We start from the raw sequence: 15,765 nt of genomic DNA on the forward strand, positions 1-15,765 counted from the left end.
GGACTACAGGCACGCACCACCACGTCTGGCTAATTTGTTTACTTTTTGTAGATTCAGGGTCTTGCTACGTTGCCCAAGCTAGTCTCCAACTCCTGACCTCAAGTGATCCTCCCATATCAGCCTCCCAAAGTGTTGGGATTACAAGCATGAGCCACTGTGCCCAGCTGTTTTCTTTTTTAAATTAAAGCTTTTAATACTGAGGGATGTAGTATAAAACTAGTATCTGATTCTCTAAGCTTCTCCAGTAAAAAATAGGAGCAAGTTGATGTTCCTTTATACTATCCCCAGAAAAGATAAGTCAATGTGTCCTCTAGGCCCCAAGAAAGGGCACAGGGCACAGAACATGTAAATCTTCTCTCCCTGACCCTGTTTGAGATTGTGAGCACAGCTCACCTTCCTAGCTCAAAGCTGAATGTTTTCATGTTAGAAGCATGTTCAGTGACCCACTAAATAGGATCAAATATCTCATTTCATTCAGGAGATTTTCACAGGTGAAAGTCAAAGAATTTAAATATTCAGTGAACAATTTGAGTTCACCAGCTCAAAATAGACAGAAGTTAAAACTCAACTAGAAGATTTTCCTTCTTCTACACTTCTGTACAGTGGTTCAACTCACTGCAATCCAAGACCAATCCATTCTAGCCAAGGTTCTTGGGTCTGTAGGCTGGCAGAATATGCCACCTCAAAATATGACACTTTGACATAAGGATTATTTTGAGCTGAAGGCAATTGAGAAGAAACAGATACAAGAAAAGCTCTCTGCACTTCCCATCTTAGACATTAATTTACGAATATTTTCTTCCTCCCCTCTCTATCAGGAAGAAAAAAAGTTAATCACTGGAGACAACTTTAGATCCTTATCTGCCTAGAGATGGCACCAGGGGAACCTGTGAAGCAAACTTTACTAACAGGCCTTTATCTGCCATTCGTTTCCCATATATTTGTCTTCCCACAATTTGCTGCCCTTAGAGACTCAGGTCCTTTTCCTTTGTCTTGTCACTTCTCTAAAAAATGTATTGGGGCCAGGTGCAGTGGCTCACACCTGTAATCCCAGCACTTTGGGTGGCCGAGGCAGGCAGATCACCTGAGGTCAGGAGTTCAAGACCACCCTGGCCAACATGATGAAACCCCGTCTCTACCAACAATACAAAACTTAGCCGGGTGAGGTGGCACGCACCTGTAATCCCAGCTACTCAGGAGGCTGAAGCAGGAGAATGGCTTGAACCCGGGAGGCAGAGGTTGTGGTGAGCCGAGATTGTGCCATTGCACTCCAGCCTGGACAATAAGAGTGAAACTCTGTCTCAAAAAAAAGAAAAAAAAAATGTATTGGTCCTTTGCTAAAATGCTATAAGCCCATGTTCCAACCAAACCTTTGAGTTTATTCATCTCTGAGTGTTCCCGCATGTAATTGCAATGCACATGCTAATAAAATTCTGATTGTTTTCTTTTGTTAATCTGTCTATGTCAATCCAATGCATAGGGGCTCAGCCAGAGAAGCTAGAAAGGTAATCAGAAAAAGAATTTCGTCCCTTTCAAAAGTTTCTTGAAGAGACTCTGCTGTCATTAGAGGCAGCTCTAGAGATCCTACCATACCTCCAGTGACCCAGCCTATAGACTCAACATGCAGCCCCATCTTCTTTCTCTGCTCATCCAGGCAAGTGTCTTCTTGCTCAATCCCTGGACCTGCCAAACGGGGGCCTAGCCCCCAGACTATGCGGTTTCCTCTAGACCCTGTTTACTAAAGAAATACTCTCTGAATCAGGGTGACCCATCAGTCCAGACCTCTGAGCTTCGCTTAATTAAATGAGTGCCCCAACGATGGTCGAGGCCTAGACCAGCTCCACACAGAAAGCAGGGAGCACTAAGCGCTTACATCAATAACACTGAGAGGTGAAGCCAGCTGGACTTCCTGGGTGGAGTGGGGACTTAGAGAACTTTTCTGTCTAGCTAGAGGATTGTAAATACACCAATCAGTGCTCTGTGTCTAGCTAAAGGATTGTAAATGGACCAATCAGCACTCTGTAAAATGGACCAATCAGAGCTCTGCAAAATGGACCAATCAGCAGGATGTGGGCAGGGCCAAATAAGGGAATAAAACCTGGCCACCCGAGCCAGCAGCAGCAACCCACTCAGATGTGGCTTTCCCAGTGTTTCCTGGCTAAAAGTTGGGAATCAAATGCAGGTCTCTTGACAGGCCTGGTGCCATAGATTAAGAATCTGCTGAGCCAGAGCATAGCAAATGGAGAAGAGGCCATGCTGAGCTAGAAGAGGCTTGAAATGTAACTTAGTCCAGAGAGGGAAATTTATAAAGTTTGGAAAGATGGTCTGAGCTGTCACCCACCTGAGGCTAACTGGAGTGCACAGTGTCCAACTAAAGAAACTTAAATTTGATTTTTTTGAAAGTTGTCTCCTGGCCTGGTGCAGTGGCTAACACCTATAATCCTGAAATGGGAGAGTTCCCTGACCCCCGCTCAGAGATGTGTGACCGAATGTGGCTCATCTGTTCGGCCAATGTGCACTCAAACCCCTTAGAGGAGGGGGAGCACGCAGGAGGTAGGGCAAGTGCTTTTGGGCTCCGACCCCACAGTAGCATCTAGGAGTGGATGCCTGTAACTCCTGAAGCCCCAGTGGGCATATTACAGTACTTTTTTAGCTTTGCCGTTGCAGATGGCTTAAGTGTTAACTAGCTAAATACCCTCTTGGTACCCAGGTCCTTGTCCGGCACTCAGGAAGAATCAGGTCACACGGACAAATTGAAGGATGGTAAATGAGGGGGATTTTATTGCCAGATGGAGGTAGCTCTCAGCGGGATGGATGGGGACCTGGCGAGGGGATGGAATGGGAAGATGATCTTCCCCTGGAGTTAGGCAGACCTATAGCCAGTCTCCTCTCCGACCATCCCCAGGCAAACTCCTCTCTATATTCAGATGCTCCTTCCCTTCTCACCTTCTCTGCTGCACTGCTCTTATGCTCCTCTGCTCTTCTGCTCGTGGAGCCCGAGGTTTGGGATTTATATGGGTACAGGATAGGAGGCATGGTGGGCCAAAAGGCAACATTTGGGCACAAAAACAGGAATGCTTGCTCCCATTTAGGGCCGTGGGTTTCCAAGCTTGAGGGTGGGGCCTTTGCCAGGGAACCACCCTCTTCTACTCAGTATCTCCCTGTCTCCTATCTGTATCACTCCCAGCAGGTTGGGAGGCTGAGGTGGGTGGATTGCTTGAGCTCAGGATTTTGAGACCAGCCTAGAAAACATAAAAAAATCCTATCTCTACAAGAAATACAAAAATTCGCCAGGCATGGTGACATGCGCCTGTGGTACCAGCTACTTGAGAGGTTGAGGTGGGAGGATTGCTTGAGCCCAGGCAGTCAATGCTGCAGTGAGCCATGACCACAACACTGCACTCCAGCCTGGGCAATAGTGGGAGACCCTGTCTCAAAAAAAAAAAAAAAGCAAGAAAAAAGAAAGGAAGTTGACTCCCAAACAAAATAAGCACTTAGGCCAATTTTGGCCATGGGGCACCAGTCTTTGATTTAGATTTAGTCCAATTCATTTTTGGAAGAGCTGGGGCACAAAGAGATCAAATTACTTCTCTAAGATCATTTGGCCCCTTAGAAACAGAGCTGTGCCTGGAATGCAGGCGCTCTACCGCCGGGACCTGTGCCCACCCCGCTTATTCCACTCTTCCAGCTTAAGTCCAGGCATCTCTCCTTCCTGCCCCAGAACAAGCACGCATGGGGCAGTCAAGTACTATTTTGATTGGGACTCAAAATTCTGCATTTAAGGAAAGATCAGTTCTTCTTTCTCTACCTCTTCTCTTCCCAAACAATTCAGTCCTGAAGCCATTAGATGGGTAAGAAGAGTGCCTCCATGTAGAGGAGCTGTACATGTGTGTCAGAGCCTGAATTAGGTGATGAGGGCACTCATGTAAGGACAAGTCCAGCACCATCAGAACCAGAGAGAGGTGGGGAGGGCGTCCTCATGGGATGGGAGATAAGTGATACACAGGGAGTGATCTACAGAAAAATGCATCAAGGGTAGTGAGGCAGGTTTCTCATCAGAGACAAGAGTTGCAGATACTGAAAGGAAAAACTAAAAAGGAACGCTGTGGTGTTGGATAGGATTCGGAAGTTTTATGTAAACTCACACTTGTCCATATAAACAGATTTGTAAATAAATGTAGATGTACATGTCTGCCAGCTGCAAGGGCCTGGGAGCAGTGACATCCCCACATCAGGCATCCCTACACCAGACTCTAGCTTATAAACATGATGCTTTACCAAAAAAGACCTGGGCTCCTTGAAGGAATGGCTGATTCTAGGGCTGGGGCAGGAAAAGTACAAACTGAGCCTGGAACATCTCGTGCCAAAAAGAAAGGAAGTGCTCAGAGAAGGACAGGAACGTGTTGAAAGGACAGTGAAGCCAGCTTGAAGGGAGTCCTGCTGGCCAAATCAGGGATACAAAAATTTATTTCGAGCATCAAAATAAGTAATGTAATAAGTGGATTATAACTCATTGGATAAAATAGAAAAATTTAAGTACATACAAATATAAATAAGTGAATCAATGTAAAGTTTGATGGAGAGCAGGACAGGTACAGAGTTTCAAAGTATCTCCCCTCACAAAGACCTATTAATTTACAGAGGGTAGAAGAGATGTTTCACAGGGGAGAACGCTGGCAGACACCACCTTAATCAAGAATCAAAGTTAATATCATCGGTATGGGCAAACGGAAATCACATCACACACTGCCTGATAGGATGCAGGTGAGGATAGGGTGTTTTTCTGCGAGTGTACAGCTTAAGATGCACAACCTGAATTAAATTATGAGGAAACGTCAAGTTGAGGGATGATCTATGAAATAAGTGGCGTGTAATTTCAAAAGCATGAAAGTCAAGAGAAGACTAAAAGAGACTAAAGAGATACGACAACATACAAGGGGCAAAAGTTGAACGGGATCTGAGGATTAGATATTAGTAACACGTTGATATGATTCGGCTATGTGTCTCCACCCGAATCTTACATATTGTGATCCCGAGTGTTGGAGGTGGAGCCTGGTGGAAGGTGATTGGATCATATGGGTGGTTTCTAATGGTTTAGCACCATCCGCATAGTGCTGTCTCGTGATAGAGTTCTCAAGAGACCTGGTTGTTTAAAAGTGTGTAGCGCGGCCGGGCCCAGTGGCTCACGCCTGTAATCCCAGCACTTTGGGATGCCGAGGCGGGCAGATCACGAGGTCAGGAGATCGAGACCATCCTGGCTAACAGGGTGAAACCCCGTCTCTACTAAAAACAGAAAAAAATTAGCCAGGCATGGTGGCACACGCCTGTAGTCCCAGCTACTAGGGAGGCTGAGGCAGGACAATGGCGTGAACCCAGGAGGCGAGGCGTAGCTTGCAGTGCGCGAGATCGCGCCACTGGACTCCATCCTGGGCGACAGAGCAAGACTCCGTCTCAAAAAAAAAAAAAAAAGTGTGTAGCTCTTCCCGCCTCACTCTCTTCCTCTTGCTCCGACCATATGAAGACCATGCCTGCTTCCCTTTGCCTTCCGCCACGATTGTTAAGTTTCCTGAGGCCTCCCCAGCCATGCTTCGTGTACAGCCTGTGGAACCGTGAGTCAATTAAACTTCTTTTCTCATAAATTACCCAGTCTCAGGTAGTTCTTTATAGCACTGTGAGAACAGACTAATACACACATCAATCCTAATTTCCTGATTTTGATGGCTGTATTGTAGTTATGCAGGAAAATGTCCTTGTCTGTGGGAAATATACACTAAAGCATTTGGGAGTAACAGGGCATCAGATCAACAACATTCTCAAATAATTTAGGGGGAAAAGTTCTATGTACTTGCAACTTTTCTTTAAGTTAGTGATTATGTCACAATAAAAGATACTACAAAAAAAAAAGAAGTCAACAATTAAGAAAGTCAGGGAAGGTGAGCAAATAAGAACTCTGCTATTTCAGGGACACTATTCACATTCAGAAGAATACTAACTGAGGCCAGGCTACTTGGATTCAAATCTCAGCCCCATCATTTATCAGCTGTGTGACTTGGGGAAAGTTACTCAACCTCTCTGTGCTTCAGTTTCCAAATCAATAAAGTGAAGATTGTAATAACATCTATTTCCTAGGGTTATGAGAATTCCATGCGTTTATATTTGCCAAGTGCTTTGAAAAGTGCCTGGAACACAGTAAGCATCATTTAAGTGTAAATAAAACGAATGACCCATGGAGTTGTTCAAAATGGAATAACCTCACACATACGCTCACTGCAGGGAAAGAAGAATAGATGGAAAATTTTTTTAAAAAATGTTTTGTTTTGTTTTGTTAGGACAGGGTCTCACTATGTTGCCTAGGCTGGTCTCAAATTTCTGAGCTCAAGCAACCCTCCCTCCTCAGCCTCCCCAAATGTTGGGATTACAGGGATAAGCCATTACGTCCAGCCACATTTTTAACTTAAAAGATATAAACCTGCAATTATAGGCAGTAGGAAAGGCAAGTTACCAATGGTGCTGGAAAGTAAAGCAGCTCATAAATGTGGGGCATTGTCCGTTGACTGCAAAAACTTTTCCATGGTGACCTCCTGGATACAAAGTCAACACAACTCACTTCCCTGCTAAACAGACGTTTGCTTTGACCAACAGTGACACCTACAGGTCAACACTGTAAAGACAATTTGATTATATCTGAATGTGGGCCAGATTTCTATAACTCTGGAATTGCCAGGCTGTAAGGATTCTCAACAAGCAAATAGCAAACATTGAGTAGTTGTTGGATCTATGTTTCTATTTTCAAACCTAATCTACCTTGGGAAGTAAATGGTCTCTGCAATAATTTATGCATAAGATGGGGAATCCCATTCACCATAACAACTGAGCCGGGTGCGGTGGCTCACACCTGTAATCCCAGCACTTTGGGAGGTCAAGGCAGGTAGATCACTTGAGGCCAGGAGTTCAAAACCAGCCTGGCCAACATGGCAAAACACTGTCTCTACTAAAAATACAAAAATTAGCCAGGCATGGTGGTGTGCACCTGTAATCCCAGCTACTCGAGAAGCTGAGGCATGAGAATCACTTGAACCCAGGAGGCAGAGGTTGCCGTCTGCTGAGATAGCGCCACTGCACTCCAGCCTGGGCAACAGAGACTTAAAAAAAAATCTGAAATCATAAAATATATAGGAATAAACTTAAAAGTTGTTAGGACACTGCATGTAATAAACTACAGAATTTTGCTAGGAACCATAAAAATTTGATCAAAATACGTATCACTCATGTTTTTAAGATCTGAGCATTATATATTAGTTCTTCCTAACTTGTAAATTTGAGTCCAATAAAAATCCCAAAGAAATTTCTTTTTTTAAAACCTGGAAAATGTTTCTAAATTTTATTTAGAAAAATAATTAAAATATTAAAAGCTGAAAACAAATGTGGAAAACATCTTAATAACAGTACCCAACATTTATTGAGCCCTTACCATGAATCTACCAGGCACTGTTAACTTTTATAATTTTACTCTTTAATCCTAATAATTGCATGGGACAGATATTATTAGCATCCTCATACAGTGGAAATAGATTGTTTAAGCTGAGCAGCATCTGTGTTTCTTACCTAGGATAACAACTCTAATTTCTTTTAGGGGAATTATCTGTCCTTGATTTCAGCATTAGGACTATTAATCCAGGTGTTTTGCTCTCCCCTTGCCAAGGGGCAGGTAAATTACCTTAAAGGTAAATGATCCATGCTAGGCGAATTGCTTGGTCCTTTCCTGCAGTTTTAATTTTGAGAAACAAAAAGCCTAAAAACAGTTGAAGTTCACTCATTCTAGCAGTAGCGTTTCTACAAGACAGTTGATTTTCACCTGTTGCCTAGCTAGGTCCCTAGAGGTAAGGAGACAAACTCAGAAAATAGCAACAGAATTCCATCTCTAGTTGCAGACTAAAGGATAAAAAAAGGAGTCATGTTAGCAGAGTCTACAGAGCCACAGCAGAGGGGCCATCTAACAGGACATGGAGACACAGAAAAAGGAATAAGCTTTCCAGCGAGATGTCTCTAGAGAAGGATCTCCTTCATGCCTCTCTAGAAGAGAAAACATGAGAAGCTCCTGGTGACAAACCAATTCCTTCTTCATGGATGTGAAATGACCAGGATGCTATAAAGTCACCATGCTCTTTCGCCATGCCCAAAGTTGTGTGTGTTGGCTGTTCCACTGTCCTATCAGCCTACAGAAGGACAAGCAAAGCTTACAGAAGAATGTTCCTTAGGAGGAAGCAGCAACCGTGAATCAGGATGAATGAGAAATCATCCCAATAAACACACTTTGTGTACATTTTCCTTAAAAAAAAAAAAACTCTGACTTTTTTTTCTGCTCTGATTTTCTACCACTGGCCAAACACAATCAGAAGCCAGAGGATAAAGCAAGCCCAGATGAAGCAGACCGTAGAGATCAGCCCCTAAGGACACACTGCAGGAGAATGTCAGAGAGTGGATCTGGAGAGGCAAGTTGCATCTGGGCTTTCCAAAACCGACCATGTTTGCTAAAGACATAATTGGTTTCCGCAGCTTGCCACAAAGAAACCGAACTGATACAACTCACGTTACAGACAAGAAAATGAAGTTCAAAGAGATTAGGTTACTTTTTGCAGGTCACATAGATAATATATGTAGAACTCTAAAACAATTTAAATAGGAGAAATTTAAAAGATCACAGAATTAAATGTTATTTTCCCTGGAGTTAGTAACTGCCCTTTTTATTGCTTAATTTGCTTTGTATGTATTTTTTCTCTTATTGTAAAATACAACATAAAACTCACCATTTTAACCCACTTTAAAATGAGCAATTGAGTAGCATTTAGTATATTTGTAGAGTTGTGCAATGACCACCACTATCTAACAGAATCCTATAGAGCCACGGCAGAGGGGACACCTGACAGGAGATGTAGTCATAGAAAAAGGAATAAGCTTGCCCTTCAGTCTGCACGTGGAAATGGCATTCTATTTATCTACATACACACACACATATACCAATTACTGAATCAGGATACACAGCTAAAAACAGATCCTGTTATATGTAAGAATGCAGTGTACTATAAAAGAGGTATCAGTGTGAAAAGGACAACCCAATTGCCTAATTGGAGTTGAGGAATGATTTTTATTTTTAAAAGGGAAATTAATGTAGACAAATCATAACATGTACCCCAAATCCAGATGGATTAAAGACAAAAATGTCAATAAAACATTTGTGGACCTTTCCAATAGAAAAAAAAAAAGAGCAAACTCTAACTGCCTACAACATTTTATATCTAGAATCCTATATTCAATCAATATGGGGATAAAGTTCTTCCCCTTGGATAGCAGAGGTTTAGTTTGGTTTTCTTTTAATTTCCTCCAAAACAATCATTGGCAGGAAGCTTCTGCAGGAAAGGCTCCAGCAAAAGAAGAGCATAAAGCAATAAAGAGAAAAACAGGATCCAGTGAACAAGAGGCTGTAACATAGAAGAGCAGCAAAGGGGAGTTCAAGGATGACACCTTTGCAGCTGCCCCAGAGAGCAGCCACATGGGAGCAGGGGGACAAAAGGCCCTTGGGGTGTCAATGCCAGGAAAAAAGAAAGCAAACAAAACAAAAACTGAAACTGACATCAAGTAACTGGAAAATATTAATGATAGGCATGTGACACAGATTATCCAACTGTTTGGAAATTAGTAAGAGATTCTATTTATATGAAATATCCAGAATAGGCAAGTCCATAGAGACAGAAAGCAGATCAATAGTGGCTGCGGCCTGGAGGGGTGGGAGTGGGGAATGACTGCTTAATAGGTACAAGGTTTTGGTGGGGGATGGCAATGTTTTGGATGGAACTAGACAGTGGTGATGGTTGCACAACTAGAAATATGTAGATAAATAAGAGAAAATTAGAAAAGTCAACAATAGAAAAGGTGGTTTTTGTGGAATGGAATCAGGAGTTGGGTAGAGTGGGCATGTGAGCTGCTAGTTTTTATTATAAGCATTCTAGCCCCATTTGAATTTTTTTTTAAAACAGGGTCTACTCTGTTGCCCAGGCTGAAGTATAACGGCGTGATCACGGCTTACTGCAGCCTTGACCTCCTGGGCTCCAGCAATCCTCCCACCTCAGCCTCGCGAATAGTTGGGACTACAGGTGATTGCCACTGCACTCGGCTAATTTTTGTATTTTCTGTAGAGACAGGGTTTCACCATGTTGCCCAGGCTGGCCTGGAACTCCTGGGCTCAAGCGATCTGCCCACCTCAGCCTCCAAAGTGCTGGGATTACAGGCATGAGCCACTGTACCTGGCCCCATTTAAATTTTTAGCTGTATGCAAGTATTACTTTGATCTTTAAAAATACACCTCACAATAAAGAAAAAGCAAAAAGAGATATATTTGTAACCTAACTTTCAAAACTTAAATTGGAAAAACTATAAAAGATCAATATTTTATTATATGAAAAACCTAAAACTCTGGTATATCAACATGTACCGTTTATGGGACTGAAGATTAATGGCAGCCACCTGTATCTAATCTCTTCACACCTCCTCTTTTAAAACTGTAAGACCAACAAATAGCACAAATAAAATGAAACATGAGTGGTTATGTGGAAGGGGAGGTAAGTGCTAAGACGGTAGAAATTGCAGAAATGGTCACCATTGCATATGTCTCCAGAGACCCAAATAAGGGAATCAGAGTAAGTGAATTAAGCCGGGTGTTAAAAAAAAAAAAAAAAGTGTGTTGGAGACCATAGGAATTTCATAAAAATATTGAAACTGAAAACACTTAAAACACATTCCAAATCAGCTTGCCAATCTGCAACCTTTGTTAGAATGAAGGCAACAGGAAAATGGTCTGAAAGTGCCAGGGAAGAGAAGAGGAAGGACACTGAGCCCTCTTGGTCCCTTCAGCATTTTCAGGAGACAGAATGCCACAGAGAATTTTCCACAGAGCTGGGCATGGTGGCGCACTCCTGTAATCCCAACAACTCAAGAGGCTGAGGCGGGAGGATCGCTTGAGATCACGAGTTCAAGACGAGCATGAGCAATGTAGTACGACCCAATCTTTACAAAAAATAAATAAATAATTAGCTGGGCACAGTGGCATGCACCTGTAGTCCCAGCTACTGGGGAACATGAGGTGGAAGGACAGATTGAGCCCAGGAGTTGGAGGCTGCAGTGAGCCACTATTGCACCACTGCACTGCAGTGTGGGCAAAACTGAGACACCAAAAAAAAGAAGTGTTCTATGGTTGCAGAGCAAGAGAGAGAGGAGGCTTAACAGATTCCCACCCTGAAAGAGAAAGTAGGAAGTGGAGTACATAATAGCACCCAATTTCCTTTGAGAAAACTGCCTCCCCTCCATTGTGAGAAGTCTTCATCTGGAGGGCCTGCCTCCCCACTGCTGCAGCCAGGAACTAGGTCTTCACCCACTTCCCAGGGAGTCACAAGAGCCTGGCTGCTAGGCTCAGCGAATGGATGCTCTCTCCAAGTACAGCAAGATCCTAAGCAAGTTAGGCTTTAGTGCCGTGGCAGAAGGAAGCATACTAAACACAATTCCCCACATCCACAATGGAGGCTGGGCATTGTCAGCAGTACCGGTTGGAACACAGGATTTAGGAGGAGGCATCAGTTATGAAATGCTCAATATAACCAGTAATGAGCAGCACAAGACCCCTCGCACCTTCAAATATAAGACCAGTAATAACACTTACAAATGTACATTTTAACTTGGGTAGTTAAAAGTACTAACAAGTGATTTATATCTGCTAAATCAGCAAAAAAGAACAAAGAGGAACAAATTGAAGGCATATGTTTTAATGAACATTATAACCAAAAGAATTGAGTCCTTGTGCTAGAAACATGTAGAAGAAAAATTATAAATTTGTTTCAAAGAAAGCTTTCAGAATCAGTGTTACCTAAAATCTGTAGCTAAGATTAGCACTCCCACCTACCCTCACCCATGATTTCTTCCTGCCAACCTTCTCTCAATAGCTATATCAGTATTTGGCTTGATTCATGTTCAATATTGACAACAGCATGTCTAGTTAAATACTGCTCGCAGCTGGCCATGGGACATATTATGAATACCTTTGCTTCCCAGATACATTTATAATTGTTTAGTTTTTCATTTGCTTACTTCTCTGGGCCATAATTCAACCCCAAATTATTTACCATTTGTCCAAATCTCTCCACATCCTGATGGATCAGGTTGTCTACAAATGTCATCTTGTTCAAAGGCCTCTGCTCCAGTCCAACCTGGCAGGAGTAGAGGGGTGCCAAGCAGAAGGGAAGCAGAGAGTGCCAGGAAGGCAGGAGAACAGGGGCCTCTGGGCTGAACCAGCCCAAAGGCTCCTGTGCAGCTTCCCAGTGAGAAAAGGTGAGACTGTCAGCAAAGAGAAAGTGAACTTTGCCCAGCTCTCTATGACCACATGCTGCCACACACACTGAGGATTGAGAACAGATCCAAGGGCAACCACAGACACCTAAAGCTAAAGAAAATAGTCTAAGGTTGTATAAAAACATCCAGATGCACTTTTTTTTTTTTTTTTTTTTTTGGAGACAGGATCTCACTGTTGCCCAGGCAGTGGCACAATCTAGGCTCACTGCAACCTCTGCCTCCTGGGTTCACACAATTCTCCTGCCTCAACCTCCCTAATAGCTGAGATTACAGGCGCCTGCCACCACGCTGGGCTAATTTTTGTATTTTTTGGTAAAGACGGGGTTTCACCATATCGGCCAGGCTGTTCTCAAACTCCTAGCCTCTACTGATCCACCCACCTTGGCCTCTCAAAGTGCTGGGATTATAGGTGTAAGCCACCTCGCCCAGCCTCCAGATGCATTTTCTATACAATTCTGCACAGGCAATTTTGGCCTCAAGAGTCCTCCAGCAGGTGGCAGACTCCAGAACAGGAACAAAATCTGTCTACCCCACAAATCTCTCACAAGTTGACACAGCCTTCATAAGCAAGAGCCACAACTGTGATGAATGCCTGTTGTCATTTTAAGCACTGCAAGTTATTCCACATGAATACTGAACTATGGTCCAAGCATACAGGGGAATGCATCTCCCTTTCAATCACACACCATCCAACACATGCCATAGGTGGGTAATGTCAAGCAATATTCACCGCCCCCCTGCCGAATCCTTCACTTGGTCAGGAGACACCCTGTATCTACTGCAAAGACTTCTGTTTTCTCCTCGGTTCTGTATTTTCCCAAATTCCTACCCTGGTATATGTACTATTTTTTTCTAATTACAAAATAATCATTAACTTTTAAAAAGCCATGTACAACTAGTTGACATAATAAAAATCCATCTAACCCATCTTTTAGTAACTATAGCTATGTTGTAACAATTTTATTTTGATTTTTAAAAAAGGAGTCTCTTGATTTAATCGGGGCTTTGGGGTCATAGGGGGATTAGTCACTGTCACAGTCATAATAATGCATTTATTTAGGGAAAACTTTAATTTTCTTTGTCTTCTTCAAAAACAGCTGCCGGAACACCTCAAATTAAGGGATGTTCATCTAAAACACCTTTACTGAAACTTGATTCCTTGGGCCAGAGGAAGGTCTTTACTGTAGTTGATAGTACTAGTGGGAAAAAATGAACAGAATTAATGATAGTACATACGTAACAGAAGATTTTCATGCCCACTTTTAAAATGTAGCAGATCTGTATATATTAACAAGGTGAGATCTCCAAGTTACAACTTTTTAAGACAAACTTTTAAGATAAAAGACAATGTTAGTATGGATCCCGTTTTATTTAAAAGAAAAAAGACAGAAACATAAAAATCTGGAAAGATGTATCATACATGTTTTTTTTTTGGTTGGTTTTTGTTTGTTTGTTTTGTTTTGTTTTGAGACAGGGTCTCACTCTGTTGCCCAGACTGGAGTGCAATGGCACAATCTCGACTCACTGCAACCTCCGCCTCCCAGGCTCAAGGGATTCTCCTGCCTCAGCCTCCCGATTAGCTGTGATTATAAGCACCCGCCACCACGCCTGGCTAATTTTTGTATTTTTAGTAGAGATGGGGTTTCATCATGTTGGCCAGGCTGGTCTTGAACTCCTGACCTCAAATGATCCACCTGCCTCAGCCTCCTGAACTGCTTGCATTACAGGCATGAGCCACTGCAGGCGTGGATCACCTGAGGTCAGGAGTTCAAGACCAGCCTGGCCAACATGGTGAAACCCGGTCTCTACTAAAAATGCAAAAATTAGCCAGGCATGGTGGTGCAGGCCTGTAATCACAGCTACTTGGGAGGCTGAGGCAGGAGAATCGCTGGAATCTGGGAGGCAGAGGCTGAGGCTGCAGTGAGCTGAGATCAGGCCACTGCACTCCAGCCTGGGTGACAGAGCAAGACTCCATCTCAAAAAAAAAAAAAAGTGTGCCCTCAAAAATGCAAGAAACAGCCCAGCATGTTGGCTCATGCCTGTAATCCCAGGACTATGAGAGGCTGAGGCAGGCAGATCACCTGAGGTCAGGAGTTCAAAAACAGCCTGGCCAACATGGTGAAACCCCAACTCTACTAAAAATACAAAAATTAGCCGGGCGCTGTGGCTCACGCCTGTAATCTCAACACTTTGGGAGGCCGAGGCGGGTGGATCACCTGAGGTCGGGAGCTCAAGACCAGCCTGACCAATATGGAGAAACCCCAACTCTACTAAAAATACAGAAACCACGCATGAGACCATTTCATTATTGGGTACTGGGCACTAGCTGAAGCTAGACAAGAAGGCTACGAAAATAGTACCAAATAGATACTCAGAGGAGACAGCTGTGGAATGCTGGAAAAATCAAATCAAATGACACTGCACAAAGACAGCACAGACAGTAGGAGAGTGTAAAAGCCCATTCCCAAAGGCTTTAAGCCCAAGCCTATCTTCCCAAAGCCTTTTCTTACCAAGTAGACCTTCTCATGTACTGTTTCCAGGCATCACTGCCAGACTCCCTGCCACCACCAGTGTGCTTTTCTCCTCCTAGAGAAATAAAAAATAATATCATGTCTTTTGAGCAGTTTCCATGTGGGCTCATAGTTGGTATCAATGAAAAGAAGATACCAAAAGGACACCAGAACAACCTGATTATTTACTTTACATTTAGCCCACAATATCTCCCCTGCAAACAAATAAATCAAAGACAGAGACCAAGAGACCAAAACAAACAGAAAAAAGGAATTAAGAGGGAAAATAAAATATAAGGAATTAAGAGAAAATGGAAACATATCAGAAAGAAACTGTAAAAAAAACCCAAAAAATCCCATTAGCTGGGTGTGGGGGCTCATGCCTGCAATCCCACCGTGCCCGGCCCATACATGTTATTCATAGTTTTTCTTTTGAGCAGGGCACAAGAATATGGGAGCTGTAACTGTCTTCTTTCTCTCTCTCAATAACTTGTATTATCAGGGAAAACACAGATATTCCCATTTGATACAAATACATTAAGAAAATATAATAATTTTGAAATAAAAGCTTCTCTATTAACTAGTCACCTGGTTTTTCTCATGAGAGGGAAAGAATCTCCATTAAATGGGTTCCAGAAAAATCACAGCTGAATGTTTGCCTTTCTAGCTCTCAAATGCACAAGTAAAGTAAAAAGAGACATAACTGACTTCAAAAAATGGGAAGCCAGCAAAAAGCCTGCACACATTTGAAATAAAACAAGCCACAGCTAACAGCACCTCTGAAATTCCTGGCAGGAACAGAGTCGCAGAGGCTCTAAGGAACCAAGGCTGAGCACCTGCCTGAGGTTCCAGAGCTAAT

General features: G+C 42.9%; 1 protein-coding gene across 2 annotated transcripts in view; it reads right to left on the reverse strand.

Annotated features, from left to right (window-relative positions):
- Positions 1–13,325: 13,325 nt before the first annotated feature.
- ALDH7A1 (aldehyde dehydrogenase 7 family member A1) overlaps positions 13,326–15,765 on the reverse strand; it is a 55,362-nt gene continuing 52,922 nt past the window's right edge. For both annotated transcript variants that reach the window (XM_024247360.3, XM_024247361.3), the window contains exons 17-18: positions 14,907–14,982; positions 13,326–13,592 (exon numbers count right to left, since the gene is read on the reverse strand). In XM_024247360.3, coding sequence (XP_024103128.3) covers positions 13,538–13,592; positions 14,907–14,982 — 131 coding nt within the window. In that variant the 3' untranslated portion in view covers positions 13,326–13,537. The remainder of the gene's footprint in view (positions 13,593–14,906; positions 14,983–15,765) is intronic.

The sequence above is a fragment of the Pongo abelii genome, chromosome 4 (assembly GCF_028885655.2).
Source record: "Pongo abelii isolate AG06213 chromosome 4, NHGRI_mPonAbe1-v2.0_pri, whole genome shotgun sequence".
In the NCBI taxonomy this organism is placed as follows: Eukaryota; Metazoa; Chordata; class Mammalia; order Primates; family Hominidae; genus Pongo; species Pongo abelii.